Source organism: Mya arenaria, chromosome 2 (genome assembly GCF_026914265.1).
Source record: "Mya arenaria isolate MELC-2E11 chromosome 2, ASM2691426v1".
NCBI lineage: Eukaryota > Metazoa > Mollusca > Bivalvia > Myida > Myidae > Mya > Mya arenaria.
In genome coordinates this window covers 18,314,643-18,341,031 of record NC_069123.1, presented here as the reverse complement: position 1 = coordinate 18,341,031, position 26,389 = coordinate 18,314,643, and the positions used below count along the sequence as shown (strand labels likewise).

At 35.3% G+C, this 26,389-nt stretch overlaps 1 protein-coding gene across 4 annotated transcripts in view; it reads left to right on the top strand.

Moving 5' to 3' along the window:
* The first annotated feature begins 410 nt into the window (after positions 1-410).
* LOC128208417 (phosphoinositide 3-kinase adapter protein 1-like) overlaps positions 411-26,389 on the top strand; it is a 37,105-nt gene continuing 11,126 nt past the window's right edge. Inside the window, exons 1-11 of one of the 4 annotated variants that reach the window (XM_052911988.1) lie at positions 411-478; positions 3,011-3,844; positions 8,190-8,331; positions 11,886-12,137; positions 17,914-18,116; positions 18,388-18,493; positions 19,942-20,175; positions 20,739-20,927; positions 22,811-22,980; positions 23,804-23,926; positions 25,901-26,024. In XM_052911988.1, coding sequence (XP_052767948.1) covers positions 3,293-3,844; positions 8,190-8,331; positions 11,886-12,137; positions 17,914-18,116; positions 18,388-18,493; positions 19,942-20,175; positions 20,739-20,927; positions 22,811-22,980; positions 23,804-23,926; positions 25,901-26,024 — 2,095 coding nt within the window. In that variant the 5' untranslated portion in view covers positions 411-478; positions 3,011-3,292. Of the gene's footprint in view, positions 479-518; positions 791-3,010; positions 3,845-8,189; positions 8,332-11,885; positions 12,138-17,913; positions 18,117-18,387; positions 18,494-19,941; positions 20,176-20,738; positions 20,928-22,810; positions 22,981-23,803; positions 23,927-25,900; positions 26,025-26,389 lie in introns of those variants that run through there. The other 3 variants (XM_052912003.1, XM_052911996.1, XM_052911980.1) reach the window with 3 other exon arrangements.

The window sequence follows — 26,389 nt, the reverse complement described above, 5'->3', positions numbered from 1 at the left end:
AGAATGTCCCCCATGATCAAGTCACAATGGTTTGTAAAAGTGGTTCACATTGGGTCAAAACCTAGGTCACAAGGTCAAATTTTATAAAAAATCTTTGGAACACACTAGAGCCATGTTCCCCTTCAGCAGCAAAAATAAACATAAGCATCAACATCTGAATGTGGTGCTTCACTACATTTAGCTATGATTTAAGAAATATGATCTTGAATATTTTTGTATTATGGGTTCTGATTGTATTGCTACAAATAATTAATTGATACAGGGCAGTTAATTTGATACTTTTTGATGAGTCAGTTTTTTTCAATCAAAACAATCAAGCACAGTATATACACTTACACTGCTGTCTTCTTATAAAGACTTAAACAAGACAAAAACGGCTATCACTTCCTGGTTGCAGGTTATCTAAAAATATATCTGTTATAAATTAATGCAGCTTTAGGTTTGTAAACACTAGCACTTGAGACTTTTTGCCTAGCAAGTAGGTTTATTGGTAGCTTATCAAACTTTTCTGATTTATTTTAACAAACATTGTGATTTATATGTACAGTTTTATATATGGGTCATCATTTGGAATACCCTATTAAACCAGCAGCGATTTTAACATTTTAGTAGTGAGCAAGCAGGATATTGTTATCAAGCAACATGGAGATACACGCACTCATATTCATTGTCATTTTTTCAAGTGGTTAAGTTTAAGTGAACTACTGTATTTATTTAGTATCAATTTTTACCTGTGAATTTGGAGATACTGTTTTAAAACATTTGGACATCAACATTTGTTGCGCCTCACGTGAGAAAATTTGTTACAATTTTTTTTAAGTTAAAAAATATAATAAATAAAAATGGTGAATAAAGTCATTTTTTAGTCTGTCCGTTACTCAGATATGGTATTGATGAGTATGTTATAGAACTAGCATTTCATCTAAAAGAACAGAAACTGTATTAAACTTTTAGTATGGTTTAATTGTGAAAAAATGTTGTCCATGCATAAAACAATGTTAAATGTTTAGCAAGTCTCATTTAGCTGCACGCTATTTTTCTACATGTATGCCCCTGATCAAATGAGCATAAGCATTAACTTAACAGGAAGTGAAAATGAACAAATTTGTATGCTTATATCAGTTTCAGCAGTTTCAATATTTTGTAATAATTAATTATGACTTAAAACTAAATTGAGTATTATTTCCCTTATTTAAAGAGACTCATCTACATTTAAAAACCAAAATGTGGTTTTCCTATTAATGTTTATAATTAAGATAATGTTTTTTTCTTTCCTAAATATTGTTAAATTTAGGCAAAAAAGCCGATATGCAAGCATTTACAACTCATTGGTGAACAGGGAAACTTTTAAATTTATTGTGAGGATAAGTCATCACATGGGTTTGTGATGTTACAGGAATGATTATTTCTATGGAAATGTTGGAAATTCAGATAATTCATATTAAACATTCAAATTATTCGTTTTATGTTTACCAACTTATACTTTTATGGTAGGAATATTGGAATATCCATGGGGAAAAGAAATTTTACGCTGGGAAATGCAAACCTTTATTTCAAATTACTTGTACATGCATTTCCGACATTTAACAAAAAATTTGCCATCTTGAAGATCATTTACCAAACTATTTTACGACTACATTTTAAAATCCAGGACTTTAAAGGTGTAACGGTCCGCTGTAGGTGGCAGATGTGCATTCATAGCATTTCGTTATAAACGGAAGTACGTTCATAGTATGTATTTTAACTTGGTTGGTAATATGCAAATTAGCAAAGCCGGGCTCTGTGTGGATAGAGAATTTAGTTTATATAAAGACCAGAGGACCCATTCAGTGTCAAGCATGCTTTTCTCTGAAAGGATCTGTTGGTGTTTGTTTGGTGTCACACATTACAAATGGTGGCAGTGGTGGGATGTTGACAACTGCCGAATCGGAGTAGCCTTACCCATGAGTTTCCCAGACCAAAACTCGTGACGAGTCTTCTCGGAGAGGAAAGTAATGTAAGGGTCTGCTGTAGGCGGCGGATGTGCGTTTAAAGCATTTTGTTATAAACTGAAGTACGTTCATAGGTCGTTTGTTAACTTGGTCGGTAATATGCAAATTAGCAAAGCCCGGGCTCTGTGTGGATAGAGAATTTAGTGTATATAAAGACCAGTGGACTCCTTCAGGGTCGAGCATGCTTTTCTCTGAAGGGATCTGTTGGTGTTTGTTTGGTGTCGCACGTTACAAAGGCATGATATTAACCTATGTCAACTGTTGGTTGCAAGCTGTCTATAACTGAGATGTAGCATTTGCCATACTTGATTTTGGAAACGGAGAATACATTTTTTTCTGAAAACCTGCAATTGACTATTTTGTGAAAGAGTCTGTTTATGTACATATTCTGCATCTTATAAAAGTCTAGAATGAGTCGCTACTTCCCTTTGCAATTATTTACTGCAAAGCTGATGTCACAGATAATGCTGCAAACAAATCTAAGTATTAAGCTACTTGTGTATTATTCCGTTTAAATTTCCTTATTCTTCAAGTTATGTTAAATTTCATTTTCCAATTAGTCATACTGGGGGAAGTTAATATCAAAACGTCATGATGTATAGTTCTCACTGAACACATGATTTAGATTGAAACAAATTGGCATAATTTGTAATGTTTAAACTTTTATCTTTTTATATATATAAACATATACAAACATATCTATATATATATATGATAAAAATATATGTACAAGAAGGTTAGATCAACAGCTTTATGTGAGCCAATAGCCTTAAATAAGGAAGAGTTGAAGATCCTATATGTATATATACACTTAGTTTACATCGTTTTTTGAAAGTGCACCCTTTCATAGGAAATAGGAAGTAAAATATCATAATCCACTTTTTATCAGAAATTGGATTGCATATCATTCTATATGGGCTAGTGAAATAGGATTTTTATAGACAGAACAGCAATATTTTTTTTCTTGTCCTTTATTTATTTATTCATGTACTATATAAAATAATGGTGTTTCTTTTCAGGCTTAGACTAGATTGAATTTGTAAAAGAAAAAGAATTCAGGCCTTGAGGAAATGAGAGAATGTGAAGAAGATTCAGAAGTTGACATATTACTTGAAAATTATCTAAGTTGTGAACAAAAAATGGATGACATTTAAAAAGTTCTCATTTTGTTCAGATGTTTAAAAATCAAAAATAAGATCAATTATTCTAGGACAATATATATTTCAGTTGCAAGCGGGATGTTTTCAAACCTTTGAAGTAGATAAGATTGTTCAAATAGCAATATACTGCCATCTGCTAATATGGAGACTGCAGTCAAAGACATCTTGCTTCTTTATGAGGAAAAGGACACAAACGAATGGACTAAATATTTTTTTGGCGAATTTGAGCAAGCCAAACCTCAAATTCAGTCAGTTAATTCTGAGGATGTTTGTACAAATCTAGATAAACTTGAAGCCCTATGTCCTCACTATGCTGTGATATGCATTGTGCTCTCTAGTGAGATGCTAAAAACTCTCATAACAGTGGCAACACCATTGTCACCCGTTCTTAAAGTCCATGGCTGTGTTACACTGTTAAAATTGTACTTGGAAGAAAAGGATGAAACTGAACTTGGGAAAAATGTGATGCCCAAATATCCTGGATCTAAGTCATGGCAAGCATTTGAAATAAGCGAAGAAAATACACAAGAAAAGGTGGCAAAATCTTTATCATCTGTGATTGATCTGGTGCAAAAGGTCCATATGCAAAGGCAAAGATCAGAGTCATCTTCAGGATCATTGGGTTTGTCAAAAGGTGCAAAGCCAAAACAACCTCATATGATAAACGCAATATGTCCAGAAAGTATTAGACAGGTAAGTCCGTTACAGTTCCTTTACCATGTCACAATGCAGCAAATATTAAAAGATCTGCAGCAGTGAATCATCAAAAATTTCTGTTCATTTGTTTGTCAGTTTTACATATGAAAATGTCATTATCCGCTGAGGGTGATGACCTCTGTGTGAGCAATGTCCTGTGACAGTGACAGCCTTGGTGTCAGCAATGACAGCTTACAGTGATTTTCTTGGTGTCAGCAATGTCCTGTGACAGTGACAGCCTTGGTGTCAGCAATGACAGCTTACAGTGATTTTCTTGGTGTCAGCAATGTCCTGTGACAGTGACAGCCTTGGTGTCAGCAATGACAGCTTACAGTGATTTTCTTGGTGTCAGCAAAGTCATGTGACAGTGATGGCCTTGGTGTCAGCAATATCCTGTGACAGTGATGGCCTTGGTGTCAGAAATGTCCTGTGACAGTGATGGCCTTGGTGTCAGAAATGTCCAGTGACAGTGATAGCCTTTGTGTCCGCAACATCCTGTGGCAATGATGGCCTCGGTAACTAAATTTCCTGTAACAGTAACAGTCTTTGTGTCAGAAATATACAGTGACAGTGAAAGCCTTGGTGTCAGAAATGTCCTGTGACAGTGAACGCCTTGGTGTCAGATATGTCCTGTGACAGTGATAGCCTTTGTGTCAGCTATGTGATTTGAGGGTGATGGCCATTGTGTCGCCAACGTCCTGTGGCAATGATGGCCTCCGTGTCTGAATTGTCCTGTTATAGTGATGGTCTTTGTGTCAGAAATGTTCATTGACAATGATAGCCTTTATTTCAGAAATGCCATGTGAAAGTGATGGCCTTGTTGTCACCAATATCATGTGAAAGTGATATTTTTGGTGTTTACAACATTCTGTGACAGTGATTGTCTTTTGGTCTGCAACATCCTGTGACAGTGATAGGCCTTAGTGTCAGCAAGTTCTGTAACTGTGATATCCTTCGTGTCAGCTATGTCTTGTCACAGTGATGGCCTTTGTGTCAGAAATGTCATGTAAAAGTGATGGCCTTGTTGTCACCAATATCATGTGAAAGTGATAACCTTGGTGTCAGCTATGTCTTGTTACAGTGATGTCCTTTGTGTCAGCATGGTCCTGTGATAGGGATATCCTTGGTGTTAGCTGTTTTGTACCAATGATGGCCTTTGTGTCAGCAATGTCATGTGCCAGTGGTTGCCTTTGTGTCAGCAACGTCCTGTGACAGTGATGGCCTTTGTGTCAGCATGGTCCTGTGACAGTGATGGCCTTTGTGTCAGCAATGTCCTGTGACAGTGATGGCCTTTGTGTCAGCAATGTCCTGTGACAGTGATGGCCTTTGTGTCAGCAATGTCCTGTGACAGTGATGGCCTTTGTGTCAGCATGGTCCTGTGACAGTGATGGCCTTGTTGTCAGAAATGTCCTGTGACAGTGATTGCCTTGTTGTCAGCATGGTCCTGTGACAATGATGGCCTTTGTGTCAGCATGGTCCTGTGACAGTGATGGCCTTTGTGTCAGCATGGTCCTGTGACAGTCATGGCCTTTGTGTTGGCATGATCCTGTGACAGTGATGGCCTTTGTGTTGGCAACGTCCTGTGACAGTGATGGCCTTTGTGTTGGCAACGTCCTGTGACAGTGATGGCCTTTGTGTTGGCATGATCCTGTGACAGTGATGGCCTTTGTGTTGGCAACGTCCTGTGACAGTGATGGCCTTTGTGTCAGCATGGTCCTGTGACAGTCATGGCCTTGGTGTCAGAAATGTCCTGTGACAGTGATTGCCTTGTTGTCAGCATGGTCCTGTGACAATGATGGCCTTTGTGTTGGCAACGTCCTGTGACAGTGATGGCCTTTGTGTTGGCAACGTCCTGTGACAGTGATGGCCTTTGTGTCAGCATGGTCCTGTGACAGTGATGGCCTTGGTGTCAGAAATGTCCTGTGACAGTGATTGCCTTGTTGTCAGCATGGTCCTGTGACAATGATGGCCTTTGTGTTGGCAACGTCCTGTGACAGTGATTGCCTTTGTGTTGGCAATGTCCTGTGACAGTGATGGCCTTTGTGTTGGCAATGTCCTGTGACAGTGATGGCCTTTGTTTCGGCAATGTCCTGTGAAAGTGATTGCCTTGTTGTCAGCAATGTCCTGTGACAGTGATGGCCTTTGTGTTGGCAATGTCCGGTGACATTGATTGCCTTTGTGTCAGCCATGTCCTGTGACAGTGATGGCCTTTGTGTCGGCAATGTCCGGTGACAGTGATGGCCTTTGTGTCAGCAATGTCCTGTGACAGTGATTGCCTTGTTGTCAGCAATGTCCTGTGACAGTGATGGCCTTTGTGTCGGCAATGTCCGGTGACAGTGATGGCCTTTGTGTCAGCAATGTCCTGTGACAGTGATTGCCTTGTTGTCAGCAATGTCCTGTGACAGTGATGGCCTTTGTGTCAGCAATGTCCCGTGACAGTGATGGCCTTTGTGTCAGCAATGTCCCGTGATAGTGATGGCCTTTGTGTCAGCAATGTCCTGTGACAGTGATGGCGTTTGTGTCAGCAACATCCTGAGACAGTAATGACCTTGGTGTCTGAAACATCCTGTAACAGTGATGGCCTTTGTTTTTGCAGCAATGTTGGTGTTGTTCAAACACTGAATTTGTTTCAGAAACAGAAACCAGAAACTGTACACTATACTCAAATGAAACTTGGTTCTTTTGTTGACAAAGACAATGGGCATATTTTGTAGCAAGATCCATTACTTTAACAAAACGAATTGTTGAGTCATGCGGGTTGGTGTGTCTGGTGTCTCTGAGTAATACAGATGAACAAGGCAACCACCTGCAATGCTCTTCTTTTAACCATTCAAACCATTTTTGTCCAGCAAAAAGTAGAACTAAAAAAGAGAGGATATATATGTAAGTAAATTGAATTTTAAGCTCTGAAGGAGAAATTAGCAAACAAAGCAAGTGAATGATATATAGGCGAGGGCAAGATGGTACATTTTCTTATGGCAAAGGACACCAGAATTGGTTTCTACCCAGGTAATCTATACTTTGCATTCAGTGCATCATAATATTGTTCAGTCATTTGTTAGTTAATTTCATTCACAGACTCAAAGTCTTTGGCCTCATTGTTTTCAATGCAGCAACAGTTGCGATGTTTGAGCAATTTGGGTATCAGACTCTGAATATAAGGTCCCTGGTTCAATCGATCTCAGAATAGGCCTGGGGACCATTCCACAAATAATAAATACCCGTTCAGAAATTATCAAGACATTCCTGAGAATTTTCTGAGAAAATCCCAGGTTCCTAAGTTTTAATCATTTACAAATTAGGCCAAAAATAAAAAAATGTTTGTTTAGGGTACCTTCCCAAAATTTCTAGGTAGGGTAGGTAGGGTTTTTTTGTTTTTGTTTATTTTATTTTTTTCAAAATCTGTCGTAAGTTCAGAGTGTTTTCTTGCACATGGCAGTCTTTCCTACATTACTGTCATTGACTGACTTTGTTTTATCATATAAACAATAATTCTGATTAAAATCTGCATTTATCCGCCCTTCGTAACTCTCTCTTCGCTAACCAATATTTTTTTGCTCAGAAACGGAAAAAAAATAGTTAGGGTCGGTGCATTTTTATAGGTAGTTGCGGGTTACCCGAAACAGACATAGTTTTTTTTAGGCCTTATACAAATTTTCCAGAAAACCCAGTAATCGCTAATTATGAAACCTTTTTCTGATACAGCTGTTTTCCTGTAGTATTTTATCCCAATTGCATTACTAACACTAAGGTCAACAACTTCAAAAACAAAATTGGATCATTTGATGACATTTACAAACTTATGGAGATTAAAGGAAACTTTAAAGTTGTGGAAGTTAAGTAACACAATCTTAAATCACTAAGTGTGAAATAAATCTTAAGATAAAATAGAGAAAAAAAGACTTTATCTTGTAATTTGTTTGTAAAACAAGTAAACACGAGATAAGGAGTTCATACACAGCTGCTGTAAACTTTCAATATATTGAGATTTTATTTTTTAATTGATCTTATATCCTCTATAATTACATTTAAGATTGTCCTCAGATCGGAATAAAGTTCTTCCTGAATGTCATGATAGAGCGGTTGGTGCTATTGAATAATTTCACAATAGTTGTGCAAGTGAGCGATAAATCACAACTTAAGTTTTCAATATAACCCTGTGAGGTAAAGTGGTATAATAGTATAAGTCACAGTCTCTTGCCCAAAAGATACTGAGTTTAAGACCCATTAAAGGTAAAATTCCCATGGCCTTTAAAAGTGCCCCCTGTAAATTTATACAGTTGATTCGATAGAATCAATATAATGATTAAATAGTCAAGTTTTACTAATTGTTATATTCTAGGGTGGTGAACAAGTGATGGTGTGTCTTAACAAGTCGATTCCTGAGAACACGGTGGTACAAGTTTGTGTCGGAGAAAATGATTTGGCTCCTAAAATCGACACCAAGGTTCTTAACAAATACACGTTCAGGTTTTCAGCACCAGGTGGGTAAAATATGAAAGCATCTTCTAAGGACTAAAGAACTTGCATTTTGTAAACTTTAAGTATATTCATTTCAACTTTTAAAAAAAATCAAAAGTCAATTGTTACTGATGAGGCTTTGTGATAATGATTGGAATAATTATACCCCACAAATAAAAATGTTTGATGGTGAGCTTGTCTGTTGGTCTGGTTGATAACTCATGAATGGTCAACAGGTTTAGATAGTTTTTGGAACACCATCAGGTCTAGTTTTACTATGACGTAAATTACCATTTCTTGATGAAGTTATGTTCCCCCTTTAATTTGACATTTTTATGACTAGTGTGCAGATTGAATATATCAGAAAGGAGTGTTTTTCTTTGTATAGTAGAATAGGCATTTTTATAGCTTTGATTTCAGTTCTGACATCATCATGGACACTATAGTGCTGACATTAACTTGGAAAACATTCAACATTTGATATTGGTTCGACAATAAAGTAATACCTACTTGTAGCAAGCCGTGTTACCCTCCATAGAATATTAGTTGATACCCCATCAAAATGTTGGGGGAGTGAGGTTTATTATAGCAGTGAGATTGCTGGTCGGTCAGTTGGTCAGTCTGTTTTGAGTTTTTTCCAGAAGATCCCTCTCTAACATCAAGAAATAAAGGTCAAGATTGACTTCGGTTAGTATCCACTAAGTTTTGATAGAATTATGGCCCCTTCACAACCTAAGACTTTGCCCAAAATAATTATTTCGGTCATGAAAGAGTTGACAAACTATTGACACAATATCTGAAACCAGTAAGAATCTAGAGGCATTGGCACTGTGAGTAGCAAGACTTTGTAAACATCTTGAAGTCATCAATTGCTCAAGAAAATAAATTGTGTTTCATCCAATAGCAATCTGCAAATGTTATAATGTTCTTCTAGGTTAAGATAAGATCAAGTGTTTTGATACTTGCCTATTGCGTTCTGATTATAGAGCCAATTCAGATACTAAAAAGCAACTAGGAAGTGAAATTGTGTCATATGACACCAACTAAGCCTTAAACCTTTTGTGATTTCATTTTACTTACTCATGTGAATATAAGTACTGTTTTCTTCCTATCAGGAAGATGAATTGATTAAAATCAGATTTCAGATTATTTTTATTCTTTTCACCAAGTATTAATGCATTTGCTATCAAGTATCTGCGCTTCAGTCTTTCACAAGGAAAGAAGAAATATGGATTGATAGGCCTGTCAACATTTTTCTGAAATTATTCAATTTGATATTTTTCACTAGTTTAAAAATAAAGCTGCTCTAGGTTCCAAATCAAACATCAGCGCGCACAGGGCTGGGACACAATTTCAATAATTAAATTACTTTTTTATTTCCATATTTAGGCAAAAAGAAAAATTGTTTTCTTCTGTTTAAGATAGCAATAGATTTCGCCTTATGAACACCAAAAGTGAATGTTTTACTTGTGGCTATGCCACTCATGAAATGTGGATCTTGGTGCTCACTTGTTAAAATATATTATGATCTTACACTAAAACAAACAATTAATATAGTTCAGGCATCTGAGTAATGCCCACAGCTATCTTAATTGGTCGGAGTTTTCTATAAATCAACAAATGAGAAACCTTTTTCATACTAGTAATAAAGATTCAACATTTTAGGAAGGTACATGTTGGAAGTACCCTCATAGACCTTCAATGTGATTTTTGTATAATTAACTGTTTTTAGTACGATGATTCCAAGAATAAGGAGGGCTTTTCTACACGCCTGTGCGTCAGCATGAGCGTTGTTACACAATGCTATATGATTCTTAATTCATATAAAGGCCCTTGATTCACTGAGGGAGTTTGGTTTAAGTTTTAGGTTTTAGGTTAAGTTGGGAATTTTACTCGTGTGTGGAATACTATGTCTTCAATTATTACTTAATACTTCACACATTTGTTCATGACCATCAGACAATTAAGTTAGACAACTCTATAAATATTCTCCTAAATACAAATTTGTACCTTTAAAGCTGCACTCACACAGTTTTACCGTTTTTACAACTTTTTTATTTTTTGTCTTGGAATGAGCAAATTTTTGGGTAAATATTTGCAAACCAGTGATAAAAGATGCTGACAAAAAATCAGATTGTAGATTTTCATATTTCTGTTCGAAAAATAATGTTTTATTGCTTAAACCATTACTAACGGTTTAAGAAAAATGCATAAAACATCAATTTTTGAACTTAAATATAAAAAATTGTGATCTGATTTTTTGACAGCAGTCTTATTACTATTATAACTGGTTTCTATGGATTTTCGCATACATTGGCTAGTTCCAAGACAAAAAATAAAAAAGTTGTCAAAACGTTAAATCTGTGAGAGTGCAGCTTTCAGAAGTTTGGTTAACAAAAAAGGGCAAGTTGGGATTTTAAGTCTTATCTGAAAAAGATTCAGTTAATTAACTTGATACTTCAACCAGTTGCTCAGTGAAATTAGAAAGAAAATTTAAGGTTAAAGTTTTTTGGCAAATAGGGAATTTGACCATATCTCTAAGATCTTGATCAAATCAATTCACATGATACTTTAAACAAGTGTCAAGGCTGACAAAAAATCAAATAAGACACATTTATATGATCCTTAATACAAATTATGATCCCTGATTGACTTAGAAAGTGGAGTGTTTCGGTATATTGGCTCTTTTGACCCTACCTCAAAAAGTGTTCATTCAATTGACTTAATACTCAAGTGTTGAAGGCCGGCAGACATTCAAGTTAATTAACTTAATATGATCCTTTATACGAATTATGGTCCCTGATTGACCAAGAAAGAAGGGTTTTTTTTTTTTTTTAGGGCTTTTGATCATTCTTCAAAAATCATTTATACTATAGACATAATTCTTCACCTTAGAGTTTAATGTTTCAAAACAATTAGTTAACTCTGTGATTATGATCCTCAATAAAAGTTATTGCCCCTGTTTTCATGCACAATGTCCATCAGTGATGCATGCTATTCCAGTGTGTGTATACCACGTGATAAATTGCGTCATAAATACTACGTCGGAAGGCAATATTTGATTTGAAAAAAGACTTTAAACAAAGATAACTTCACTATTTCTTCACCATTTTAAATGAAACAAAGCGCAGTCTACACCCCTTACAGAGCCTCACCTTCGGTCTTTTTACCAGAATTTGATTGCGAGTTTAGTTTCTTAAAACACTTCGACAAACCTTTTCACAATACGGCCGTCTGATGGAGCACTGTCAAAACATTATTTTGGAAACAGGTTTGTCGAAGTGTTTGATGAAACTAATGACCTCATAAAATTTCAGAAATAAAACAAATAATGGGCTCTTTAAGCGGCATAGACTGCCCTTTGTTTCATTTAAAATGGTGTTGTGAATGAAAAGTTATCTTTGATTTAAGTCTGCATTTTAAGCAAATTTTTGGCTTCCGATGTAGCATATATGACGTAATTTATCATGCGGTATACACACACTGTATTCAGTTTTACATGTTACAGACAAAGCAGCTTATAGTCAAGCTCACTATCTTATGACAGTTCTTGTAATGAGTTATCTTCTCTTTTCAGAAAACAAAGCAGGTATGAGCACTCTGTATATATTCTTCGATGGAGCAAAACAGTGCAAGAGACCGCTGAAGTATTCTAACATGCTTGAGTTTGCATACACGTTCCCGGAATTCCTGTGTCAGCTTATTGGTTTGGACGTGGATGATCGAACAGGACTTGATAGTTATCTCACAAATGTGTTCAAATCCAGCATACCAGAAGATTCCTGTATGGCCGAGATGTTGAGACCAAAGAATATTGCAAATGCTGCAGGTAGGCTTTCAGTGAGGTATTTTAACTCTGATTCTTTTTTCTCAGATCTCTGCTTCTTTGTCGTTATGCAATGTTGTATGTCTCCCCTTAAGTGTCTGTTAAAGCTGCACTCTCACAGTTTGACCATTCTTACAGCTTTTTTATTTTTTGTCTTGCAAAGAGCAAATCTTTGCGTAAAGATCTTCAAACCAATGATATAAGACTGCTGACAAAAATCAGATTGTAGTTTTTCATGTTTCCGTTCGAAAATTAATGTTTTATGGCTTAAACCGTTACTAATGGTTTAAGAAAAATGCATAAAACATCAATTTTTGAACTGAAATATAAAAATCTGCGATCTTATTTTTTGTCAGCAGTCTTATATTACTGGTTTCCATGGATTTTCGCAAAAATCGGCTAGTTCCATGACAAAAAATAAAACAGTTGTCAAAACGTTCAATCTGTGAGAGTGCAGCTTTAAGGCATTTCCTTTGTGCCTCTAGAAAGGGTCTTTGTTCAAATGTTTGACTACTGGGCCTGTCCCTGCAGTTTCCACTGTATTAACAAATGTATCCATTTGCACATTTAGCCAGATTACTATTTTTAATTTCTAGCATATTGTTATAGCGTCCGACCTTTAAATATTTTAAGCGTAACAGGTTAAAGTTTCATTAAGCCAAATTAGGTAAACCAAGATTTAGCTGATCATGTTTTTTTCTTAACAATTTCCTTAAAGATGCTTCACTCTTTTAAAAGAGAATATTACATAATCTATACCGACACAAAATAAATGAGCTTAGCTTGATACTGTTATTACAGACTCCAGAAATTTCGAGACATTGAAGCCTGTTTCTTTAGCAACATAAGGTTGTCTTCATCATAGAAAAAACTATTGTATGCCATACCATAATGTGTTAAAAATTGCTACACTATACACATCGTAACAATAACAATAAGCATAATAGCATAAGCATAACAGCCAAAACGATAAAAATGCATTAAATTACTTGCGGTAAAGCTGAAATGTTATTGTTAACATTGATATTAACTTATGACTTTGACCTCATAAAAAAATATTCTAATGTGACCTTTTTTATGCTTCCTTTTGAAGAATGACTGTTAAAGATCAAGGTCCTTTTTCAATGCAATTTTCTTAAAATATTCAATCTCAAATCATCAAAATTATGTTTTTTACAAAGGGGCATAATGTTTGACAAACATCAGTCTCTTGTTTTAAAAAAGTTTCATCAATCTAGAAAAGTTCTTTTTTAAGTTATACCCTTTTATCAGATAAGCAAAGAGTAAGCATATGTTGTGGTGCTGTTGGAGAAGTCTCCTGCAAGGATGTTGTATTTTCATATGCTTTTTGAAATGAGAGATTTTTACTTTCAAAAGATTTTTACAATACCATTGCAACTTCCAAATACTGTTGTAACTTTCCAATACCATTGCAACTTCCAAATACCATTGCAACTTCCCATTACTGATGCCACTTTGCAATACCATTGCAACTTCCCTATGCTGTTACAACTTCCCAATACCATTGCAACGTCCCTATGCTGTTGCAACTTTGCTATGCTGTTGCAACTTCCCTATGCTGTTCCAACTTCCCAATTCCATTTCAACTTCCCAATACCATTGCAACTTCCCTATGCTGTTGCAACTTCCCTATACCATTGCAACTTCCCAATACCATTGCAACTTCCCTATGCTGTTCCAACTTCCCAATACCATTGCAACTTCCCAATACCATTACAACTTCCCTATGCTGTTACAACTTCCCAATACCATTGCAACTTCCCAATACCATTGCAACTTCCCAATACCATTACCACTTCCCTATGCTGTTGCAACTTCCCTATGCTGTTACAACTTCCCAATACCATTGCAACTTCCCAATATCATTGCAACTTCCCTATGTTGTTGCAAATTCCCTATGTTGTTACAACTTCCCAATACCATTGCAACTTCCCAATACCATTACAACTTCCCAATACCATTGCAACTTCCCAATACCATTGCAACTTCCCAATACCATTACCACTTCCCTATGCTGTTACAACTTCCCAATACCATTGCAACTTCCCAATACCATTGCAACTTCCCAATACCATTACAACTTCCCTATGCTGTTACAACTTCCCAATACCATTGCAACTTCCCAATACCATTGCAACTTCCCAATACCATTACAACTTCCCAATACCATTACAACTTCCCAATACCATTGCAACTTCCCTATGCTGTTGCAACTTCCCTATGCTGTTACAACTTCCCAATACCATTACAACTTCCCAATACCATTACATCTTCCCAATACCATTGCAACTTCCCAATACCATTGCAACTTCCCTATGCTGTTGCAATTTCCCAATACTGTTGCAACTTACCAATACCATTACAACTTCCGAATACCATTGCAACTTCCCAATATCATTGCAACTTCCCTATGCTGTTGCAACTTCCCAATACTGTTGCAACTTCCCAATACCATTGCAACTTCCCAATACCATTGCAACTTCCCAATACCATTACAACTTCCCAATACCATTACAACTTCCAATACCATTGCAACTTCCCAATACCATTACAACTTCCCAATACCATTGCAACTTCCAAATACCAATTCAACTTCCCAATACCTTTGTGAATTCCTTACAAATTTACAATTTCAGAAAGACTACTCTATTTTTAAATCCTCTGAAAACCATACTCAAATTTGAACGTTGTTATGTTATCTTATTGTATTATGAAAAGGGAAACATGAAGAGTTTGCAAACTGAAGTTAAGTGTAAGATACTTAAAGCTTGCATATAAATTACTTAATAATAAGGAAGTAGAATTTATCAGATACTACTTGCAGATTAAAAGCTGAAATTGGGACAATTTAAACAGAATGGTAATTTATTTAACCTTGATCATGATAATATTACAAAATACATGCTTCGATTAAATGACTTTATCAACACTAATCCTATGACAAATATTGATTATTACATGGTTGTAAACACTTCCTTATCACCTAATAGGCTTTAATACCAAGATTCTGTAGTGAATAAATACATATGAACAATATTTTTCTTTGCAAACAAACAAATTATGAGCCATATCAGTTGTTACAATCTACTACCTTCTTCCATTGCTGTAAGTTATAACAATCTACTACCTTCTACCCTTGCTGTAAGATATAACAATCTACTACATTCTACCCTTGCTGTAAGTTATAACAATCTACAACCTTCTTTTCTTGCTGTAAGATTTAACAATCTACTACCTTCTGCCCTTGCTGTAAGTTATAACAATCTACTACCTTCTTTTCTTGCTGTAAGATTTAACAATCTACTACCTTCTTTCCTTGCTGTAAAATTTAACAATCTACTACCTTCTGCCCTTGCTGTAAGTTATAACAATCTACTTCCTTTTACCCTTGCTGTAAGTTATAACAATCTACTACCTTCTTTTCTTGCTGTAAGATTTAACAATCTACTACCCTTCTTTCCTTGTTGTAAAATTTAATAATCTACTACCTTCTGCCCTTGCTGTTAGTTATAACAATCTACTTTCTTTTACCCTTGCTGTAAGATATAACAATCTACTACCTTCTTTCCTTGCCGTAAGATTTTACAATCTACTACCCTTCTTTCCTTGCTGTAAAATGTAATAATAATCTACTACCTTCTGCCTTTGCTGTAAGTTATAACAATCTACTACCTTCTTTCCTTGCTGTAAGATTTAACAATATACTACCTTCTTTCCTTGCTGTAAAATTTAACAATATACTACCTTCTGCCCTTGCTGTAAGTTATAACAATCTACTACTTTCTACCCTTGCTGTAAGTTATAACAATCTACTACCTTCTAACATTGCTATGAGTTATTACAATCTACTACCTTCTACCATTGCTATGAGTTATTACAATCTACTACTTTCCACCCTTGCTGTAAGTTATAACAATCTACTACCTTCTAACATTGCTATGAGTTATTACAATCTACTACCTTCTAACATTGCTATGAGTTATTACAATCTACTACCTTCTACCCTTTGCATTAATAATTGCAATCTAATGCCTTCAACCCTTGGATTATGATCTGCTACTTTCTGTTCTTGATTTAAGTTATTATAATCTGTTATACTTTGATATAAGCTTATACATTTATCCGAAGTCATCAGGACCCAGATAAAAAGCTCAGGTTAATGATAAATGATATTTCAGGTTTTCAATTTTTAGAGAATGACAAAAAAGAATGAGTTTGCAAATTATTGGTGACGTAAAATATTAATGAAGATTGCAATGTCGTCTACATGTTACCTACATGTGGCATTTTGTTTGAATGATCTTTCAGTGTATATATATGTTATACTGAAAATTGAACTTGCCGAAGTCATCATAAGTGGTTTACATTTTTAAATGTTTATGAATAGATAATGAATATGACTGTACACTATCCAGAATCAAAGTTATAACCTCCTAATCCCCCTTTCCCCCCACCCCCAGCCCTTGCATACCAAACACTCCATTAATAATTGTACCCAAATCCAGCGTACCGAAAGCATTACAGGAATTTAAACATCTGCATATCAAATATAATGCCAGTGTTAGCTTCCGCATAGGATGTCCTGTGTACCACAGTAGCACAGTTGTGAGTATCAAATGCTTCTTAAAATTCTTTTGAGCATTGCATACCAAACCATTTGCATGAAGCTTAGACCGTTGAATACTTTACTGCACATTTCAATAGGATTTGAAATTTGAAGAAGAAAAAAGCCTATATACATAAAGCAAGTCGTAAAGCTTTTATATTTATGATAATCATTTAACAAACAAGTACATATTCTCAAATTGTATATTGTGTTACCGTTACCTCAAATTATAATATGATGGATACCATAACAAAAAAAATGAATTTCTTATGTGCCAACATCATAAACTAACCCAATGTGTTGGAAAATATTGGCCTTTGTTGCAAAGAACTTAACACATTCTTTCAACTATTTTTCCTACATTTTGATGTGGTACAAATCTGATAGTTTGCCATGTGTGAAACAATTTCAATACACAAAATATACTTACGAAAAGCCATGATAGTGTATTTGCTAAAGTAGCGTTTGAGTTAGCGAAATAGTGAGACCATAGTGTCACATAAACTTCACCTTAAGAGACAACCTTAGCTTATGAGAGTTTTGAGTAATAAGGCCCTGAATGGTAAGAGTTCGCAACAGTTACTTTAGCCACAGCTTGTACGATAAAAATAAGTCACTCACGCTGAAGCGACTGTGGATTTGTTCAATAACTGTGGTAGTGGGTCCAGTAATTGTAACATAGAAGTTAAACATGTTAAAGCTGCACTCTCACAGATTTACCATTTTTACAACTTTTTTATTTTTTGTCTTGGAAAGAGCAAATTTTTGTGTAATTATCTGCAAACCAATGATATAAGACTGCTGACAAAAGATCAGATCGCAGATTTGCATATTTCCGTTCGAAAATTAATGTTTTATGGCTTAAACCGTTACTAACAGTTTAAGAAAAATGCATAAAACATCATTTTTGAACTTAAATATAAAGATATACGATCTAAAAAAAATTCAACAGTCTTATGTAACTGGTTTCCATGAAATTTTGCAAAAATTAGCTCGTTCCAAGACAAAAAATAACGTCAAAACGTTCAATCTGTGAGAGTGCAGCTTTAAAATTAAATAAACTAACAGGAAATATGGTCAATTTGCAAGCAGCAGTTAATATTATTCAGTTTAGTGTGGAAATTTAACTGACATTGATAACATTATTTTTAGGCACACATTCAAGTACAGATGAACTTCCAACGCTGATGCATTTTGCCTGCAAATATGAACTGAGTTCCCTGTTGTCAAGCGTTCTAGATGTGCCGGGAGCCACTGAAGTCCTAGAAATAACCAACAACCAGGGGAAAACCGCGATTGATATCGCTCGCGAATCGGGGAATACCGAGCTTGTGGAATATATTGAAGTGTTTCAGGTTTGTTTCATGATTAGAAAACCTTTTTATTGTGGGCAAATTTTGTTTTTATTTAAAAAAAAAATATCTATTATAAAAAATGCATGTTGTACATTTAAATTCTTGGGGTTTTTCAATATTTTCAAACATTTATAACCAAAGTTGAATTTTTGTAAAAAAAACTAGGCTAGGACTTTTAAGCAGAGAAGGGCAGGAATGACATTCTTCTCATGTTTATTTCTGTAGCCTTGTGCTTTTGCCTTTGAATTAACACCATGGCATTACCCTTCAGGAAATGGTCGACTACAACACGCAGATTGAAGACCTATATGAGCAAATGAAGCGGGGAAAAATTGTTGGTGACCACAAGATGGACGACGGTGTCCACAATTTACCAGGTAGGATCTCAGACCCTTATATCTATTTTATGCACCAGTCAATTGTAACAACGCCCCCAGGTCCAAGTGGCCCCCGCAGTGCAGGGTGAATGCAGTGGTTTTGTCTTCACAAAAATATAGCGGGGATTGGGCCTTACCTAGGGGGTCCCTGGGGGGGGGGGGGGGGCATCTGTTTATCCCGGGGGGGGGGGGGGCCATGGTTACAATTGACTGGTGCATTATTCTTTGATAATTTTGCTTCTTAAAGGGAGAAACGGGTTAAAGAAAATCCTTAATTTGCTCTTTAAATTAACAGAAATCACCCTAAAAAGCTTCATTTGCTCAATTGCAATGAAGCCTGCTGCTAGGAGGCCTGTATTTACTACATCTAGCAGAAACGTATATACCTTCAAGGGCAAGGCAGCATTTAGGAGACAACGTTCAGTCATTTTTCATGTGAAACAGTATGGACCATTTGTTTACTACATCGATTTTATCAGAACAGAATACTCTCCAATGTATGCTACCTTTAGGAATCAAGCGCGTCTTCACATCCATCTGTCCAGCTTTTGTCCTGTCCATATCTTTCTTATTTAAGGTCAGATTTTAATATTATTTGACAGAAGTGACCTTCATAGGATGAGGATGTGTTGTTACACAAGACCCATGTTCCTACCTGCAAGGTCAAAGTAATATTCTGAACTTAGTATGTCTTCACATCCATCTGTCCAGCTTTTGTCCCGTCCATATCTTTCTTATTTAAGGTCAGATTTTAGAATTATTTGACAGAAGTGACCTTCATAGCATGAGGATGTGTTGTTTCACAAGACCCATGTTCCTACCTGCAAGGTCAAGGTCACAGTAATATTCTGAACTTAGAATGTGTTTTTCGGTCCATCCCGTTGTTGTTCGAATCCATATCTTTCTCATTCATGGTTTGATTTTAATTTTTTTTTGCAGAAGTGACCACCATAGAATGAGGATGTCCCACTTAAATGGTGTTCCTACCTTTGAGGTCAAGGTCACAGCAACCTTCTAAACTGTGAAGCCTTACTGATAATAGTTTGTTTTCGGTCCATTTCTTACAATGCTGGATTTTATAGTCATTTGGCAGAAGTGACCACCATAGTATGAGTGTTGCGCAAAAGACCCATGTCCCTACCTTCTAGGTCAAGGTCACAACAACCTTCTGAACTTAGTTTGTTTTGCTTTATGAGACTTACTGTTGATAGATTGTGTCCTGTCCATACAAGGTCATCAGATTTTAAAATTATAGGGTATACTGACACTAGGGCTCACAGGGATATTACGTGCCTTAGATTTTAGATCTTGATAAGATAAATGTCCATATCTTATCAAACTTTTTTTTAGTCTTTTTTGGGATGAAAAAATTAATTGCAGTTTTATAACTTTGTTTCCCTTTATTCTTAAGATGTGTCTGTTGCTAATGTGTTTTCCTTCTCCTGTAGGATTTAAGGGTTATATGAGAATGACACCAAATGCACCAGGCAGCGATGGCTCATACATCTCTAATATCAGATTACCTGAATCTGAATATGAATTTGGACAAAAGCCTAATACGTATCTGGATTTTGAAGCTGACCTTGATGATTATGAAAGAACAGAGAAAATTGCTGCAAGCCGGGAAAGCATTAAGGAGGTCGATCCGGGTGACGATATTCACGAGTCGGATAAGCCGCCAGGTGGGATTAATAATTATTTTTTTTTAAGTTTGTGTCATTTCTTTGAATTTATGTCATTTTTAGCTAGTCTATTTTTTAAAGAAAAGAAGTAGAGGTATTGCCATACCCTTGGTGTCATTGTCATCTGGGTCATTGTGAAAAGCCTTGACCATGACTTATAATCCATTTAAGATATTCTAATGAAACTTGGTACACATGTTACTAATACAAACATGTAGATGAAGGCGCATAGCACTTGCTTAAATAATCATTGAGTTATACCCCATGATAAAAAAAGAACAGACAAAAGTTGCAGTTCATTCTGCAGCCCTCTTGTTTCGCCTGCATAACATGGCAGACATTTAAGGATCATGTTGTCCAGCATGGTTCTTGTCAGTGTTGTCACCATTATCAGTAAAAGAGAAAGAAAGTATACATAACTAAACTTCTCAATCTCAAAACATGGCCTAAATTTGCTAAGCTGGTGAACTGCAAATCTTATAGCTTGCTTGACTCAATACCTTGTGAGGAACAAGTCTAGCATTGCCAATAGCATACAGAGACTCTCATTATACACTATACAGCTGTTCCTGAGCGAACTTCAAGCCAGAAAAAGCCAGTAAAGCTAGCCCATAAGCAAGTACCATCCATTCCTGATGGGTATAGAGAAAGCCCTCCTGTCCCAGCCCGTCGGACCAGTGACCACACCCAACAGGAAAGTGATGAAGAAAAGGCTATTCAGTATGGCATGCCGTTAGATGACCCATTTTTCAGTAAGTCTTACATTCCTTAAGACTTTTTCTTGGTAATGCTAGCCAAATAAATAGTGCAAATTTCTTACTAATAGGTTATTAAGCTGTTGTTATTTGGACCTCTAAATTATTTCAATTTTCCTAATATCATTCAATTATAATAGAGCAGTGTTTAAATCTTAAATTAATGATAAAACAGAAAGGCTCTTTTGAAAATGCAGGAATATAAGAGTTCCAAATGAAACCCTTGTGAATAAAGTGAGAGTGTCAATTTTTTGGTTTTATCGTAACAAAATTAAACTAGAGCATAGATGGTATCTTAGATGATCTTGGTGTTAAAGCTGCACCATCACAGATAAATCATTTTTACAACTTTTTTTATTTTTTGTCTTGGAAAGAGCAAATTTTTGCGTAAATATCTGCAAACCAATGATATAAGATTGCTGACAAAAAATCAGATCGTAGATTTTTATATTTCCGTTCGAAAATTAATGTTTTATGGCTTAAACCGTTAGTAACGGTTTAAGAAAAATGCATAAAACATAAAAAAATTAACTTAAATATAAAAATCTGCGATCATATTTTTTGTCAGCAGACTTATATTATTATTTATTATTATACCCCATTTATATAGCACTTTTATCATAAAAAAACATACGTTCAAAAGTGCTTAACAAACAAATATATGTATATATACAAAAACATACATAGAAAGAATAAGGCAGATACACATGATAAAAATAAACATGACCGCTACATACAACCAATCTTTAAAAATCATCAGAAGGTATTAAAAAGTATAAAAGATAAGAAGCGATACTAAAACAGTACTTAAAAGACACGGGCCGAGTAAAATTAAGCGTACACACATCATAAACTGTTCTTAAAAAAATGATCTAAGAAGTACAAATACTTATGATCAGATAGATCGTGTACAATTTACAAAACCAGTGGAATAAAACTTAACACAACATTAATACAACCAGTAAAATGGACATACAAAACAATGGTACTAGAATAACTACAGAATGATAAAAAAATAAATAAATTAAAAATAAACAAATGTGAAAAATGACAAGTTAAGGATAACTGTGTATAATGACAATTAGTTCCCATAAATTTAAATGAAGAAGTGTGTCTTCAGGGCTCTTTTAAAAGAAGCATACGTGTCACAGTCCCTTATTCCTCTTGGAAGAGAATTCCACAGCTTTGAGGCAGCAGTCACGTAACTTCTGTCACCATACATAGCAGTCTGACTTCTTGGTACTCGTAGTGTTATAGAGTTATTGCTTGATCTTAGGTCGCGTAGGGGTCTATATACCTCTAACATGCTTTTGATATATTCCTGCGATTGGCCATGCAAGGCTTTGTATGTAATAGAGAGTGTTTTGTACTGAACTCTGTAGTGCATAGGTAGCCAATGAAGTTCTTTGAGCACAGGAGTGATGTGATTGTAACGGGAAGTCCTCGTTATAATACGGGCTGCTGTGTTTTGACAATTTGCATTTTGTTCATCACGGTCATAGGTATGCCATTCAGCAGCACATTACAGTAGTCGAGTCTTGATGTGACTAGAGAGTTCACAAGAGATTTCGTGGCGTCATGAGTCAGGTATGGTCTAATGTGACCTATCTGCCGTAAGTGACCATAGCAAAATCGACAGATTATATAACTGGTTTACATGGATTTTCACAAAAATTGGCTCGTTCCAAGACAAAACATAAAAAAGTTGTCAAAACGTTCAATCTGTGAGAGTGCAGCTTTAAAACAAAATTGTCCATGAATTGAAGTTCACATTCTTAAAACAATGGTAGACAGCTTCTTTGGGTCAATGGGTACATAATGACACTTATCTAAAACAATGGTAGATAATTGTAATATTTCCACATATTTTTCAAATTCAGGCCCCTTACCACTCTCCCAGGAAGCAATGGGTTCCTCCACTTTGGAAGAGCTAAATGAAGTAATGGGGAGCTTTAAACGAGGGGAGATAACTCTTCAGGATGTTGACAAACTGTACAGGGTATGGATTGAGAGAAACAGGCATTCCTCCAAGTCTATGAAGGAAAAAAAGGTAAATGAGGGAGCCTGGAATTTCATTGTTGTGACATGTTGGGGTGTAGCTTGCCTAGAATGCCAGTATTGTGACAAGTCAGGGTAAAGCTGGCCTAGAATGCCAGTATTGTGACATGTCGGGGTGAAGCTGGCCTAGAATGCCATTATTGAGACATGTCGGGATGTAGCTGGCCTTGAATGCCAGTATTGTGACATGTCTGGGTGTAGCTGGCCTAGAATGCCATTATTGTGACATGTTGTGGTGGAGCTGATCTGGAATGTCCTAATTGTGACATGACGGGGTGGAGCTGGACTGTAATGTCCTAATTGTGACATGAAGGGGTGGAGCTGGACTGGAATGTCCTAATTGTGACATGAAGGGGTGGAGCTGGACTGGAATGTCCTAATTGTGACATGAAGGGGTGGAGCTGGACTGGAATGTCCTAATTGTGACATGAAGGGGTGGAGCTGGCCTAGAATGCCATTATTGTGACATGTTGGGGTGGAGCTGGACTGGAGTGTCCTAATTGTGACATGAAGGGGTGGAGCTGGCCTTTGTTCACTTGAAAGATGATTCACAAGTGTGACTTATTGTCAAAGTTATGTCATAAAACATGATCATACAGTAATTTTATTGGTTTCTCTGTAGTATGTTTCTGTTTCCATTATATTAAGGTTAATGCAAATGAATAATCCTTTCTGGCAGCCTGTTTTGAATGGTATAGATTTTCAGGAAAAGACTTACAGACAATTGAATATAAACAAAATAGTTTTGAAGGATTTTCCTTTATCATTGAATTACGATTTTATAAATGTGATAAATATACAATGTACAATTTCAGAAACACTTGGAGCATTTAAAGCAGGTATATGATACAGTTGCAAAGGATGAGAAGAAAAGCAGAGGCATTTTCTCAAAGCTCACATTACGGAAACCCAAACACGAGAAAAATATTCACATAGAGGTATGCTTGCTTACTTACACTGTGCATTTTGCAAAGAAAAATAACAGAAACTAGCTATTTGTGATAACCTTCTTAAATTGGTTAAACACTTCATGTAGAGTCCTTTATTATACCTCCAACATGAATGACAAAACACCATTGGTCCTGGACTGGCACCAGACCTCATATTTTTCCATATTGGGTCACTGATTATATCTTACTAAATGGCTTCCACTTTCCCATTCTGATGAGTAATTAATCCCATTCTGATGAGTAATTAATCCCATTCTGATGAGTAATTAATCCCATTCTGATGAGTAATTGAAACATTTTCCATAAATAGATCATTGTAAACAGGTTGTCAACGTGATATATATGTTACGGGGCTAGTATGTGACCCAATATGGGATGTACAGAGTGCAGGAAACTATATTTAGGTTTGAGCTTGAGTTTCCTTTGCTAGTAAATCCCATATCGGATCACCTACTAACCCCATAACTTATGCTGCTATCATAACACTTTAGAATATATATATTGTCTCACGATGCATTGTGTATCATTCTATATCGTCACACCATACATTATGTATCATTCTATATTGTCACATTATACATTATGTATCATTCTATATCGTCACACCATACATTATGCATCATTCTATATTGTCACATTATACATTATGTATCATTCTATATCGTCACACCATACATTATGTATCATTTTATATTGTCACATTATACATTATGTATCATTCTATATCATCACATTATACATTATGTATCATTCTATATCGTCACACCATACATTATGCATCATTCTATATTGTCACACTATACATTATGTATCATTCTATATCGTCACATTATACTTTAGGTATAACTCTATATTGTCACATTATACATGATGTATCATTCTATATCATCACATTATACATTATGCATCATTCTATATCATCACACCATACATTATGCATCATTCTATATGGTCAAACTATACATTATGTATCATTTTATATGGTCACATTATAAATTATGTATCATTCTATATTGTCACATTATACATTATGTATCATTCTATAATGTCACACTATACACTATGCATCATTTTATATCGTCACACTATACATTATGCATCATTCTATATATCGTCACACTATACATTATGCATCATTCTATATTGTCACATTATAAATTATGTACCATTCTTTATTGTCACATTATACATTATGCATCATTCTATATTGTCACATTATACATTATGTACCATTCTATATTGTCACATTATACATTATGTACCATTCTATATTGTCACATTATACATTATGTACCATTCTACATTGTCACCTTATACATTATGTACCATTCTATATTGTCACATTATACATTATGTACCATTCTTTATTGTCACCTTATACATTATGTACCATTCTACATTGTCACCTTATACATTATGCATCATTCTATATTGTCACCTTATACATTATGTACCATTCTACATTGTCACATTATACATTATGCATCATTCTATATTGTCACATTATACATTATGTACCATTCTATATTGTCACATTATACATTATGTACCATTCTATATTGACATTATACATTATGTACCATTTTATATTGACATTATACATTATGTACCATTCTACATTGTCACATTATACATTATGTACCATTCTATATTGTCACATTATATGTTATGTATAATGCGATATTGTCACACTATAGTATATTGTCACACTAAACATTATGTAACATATTTTGTTGGTATATGAACAAGCTCAATTAAAGCCTTACATATTAAATATGTTCAAAAGTTTAACAGGTTGCTTTTCATTTTTGGTGTAAAATTGTTTTCTTTGTGTTTTCCAGAATAACTTGTATCTACAACTTTGAAAATTAAAACTGTAAAGTTATTATTATAAAGTTTGCTAATTTCTGCCATTAGTTCAATAATTCTAATTCTAATTAACAAGTTGTTTCTGATGTGCAGCACCATGTGGCTCCCCCAACCCACCCCAACAATTACACAACCTGGGGCATTATGAAGGGTAGCCCAGGAAACAGGGACAGCACCTTGAGTACAGTCTCAAATGCTTCCACCTCCAGTTCTGCAAGTAAGAACGTTATTTAGAGTTATGCCCATTGACTTATCAAGATCACTCCTCAAGAAGTGTTCAATCATTGTTCAGCTATATTGACTTTTCAATAACATCTTACCTTCCTGTTTCTCTCCCACTCCATAATAACTTGTATGAAAATATGCAAAGATCAAGGGTTGTCCCAAAATACAGTAGACAGGTGAATTGCTAAAAATATCAAACTCAATTATTAATACATATACTTTTAATAAAAGTGTACAGTTGTGTAGTTGCCAAACATATATTAAACATTTATGAACAAATTCTTACAAGCTTGTTAAGTTGACTGATGCACCATCAAATTGTGATTTGTAAAAAAACCCACAAGAGGGCCATGATAG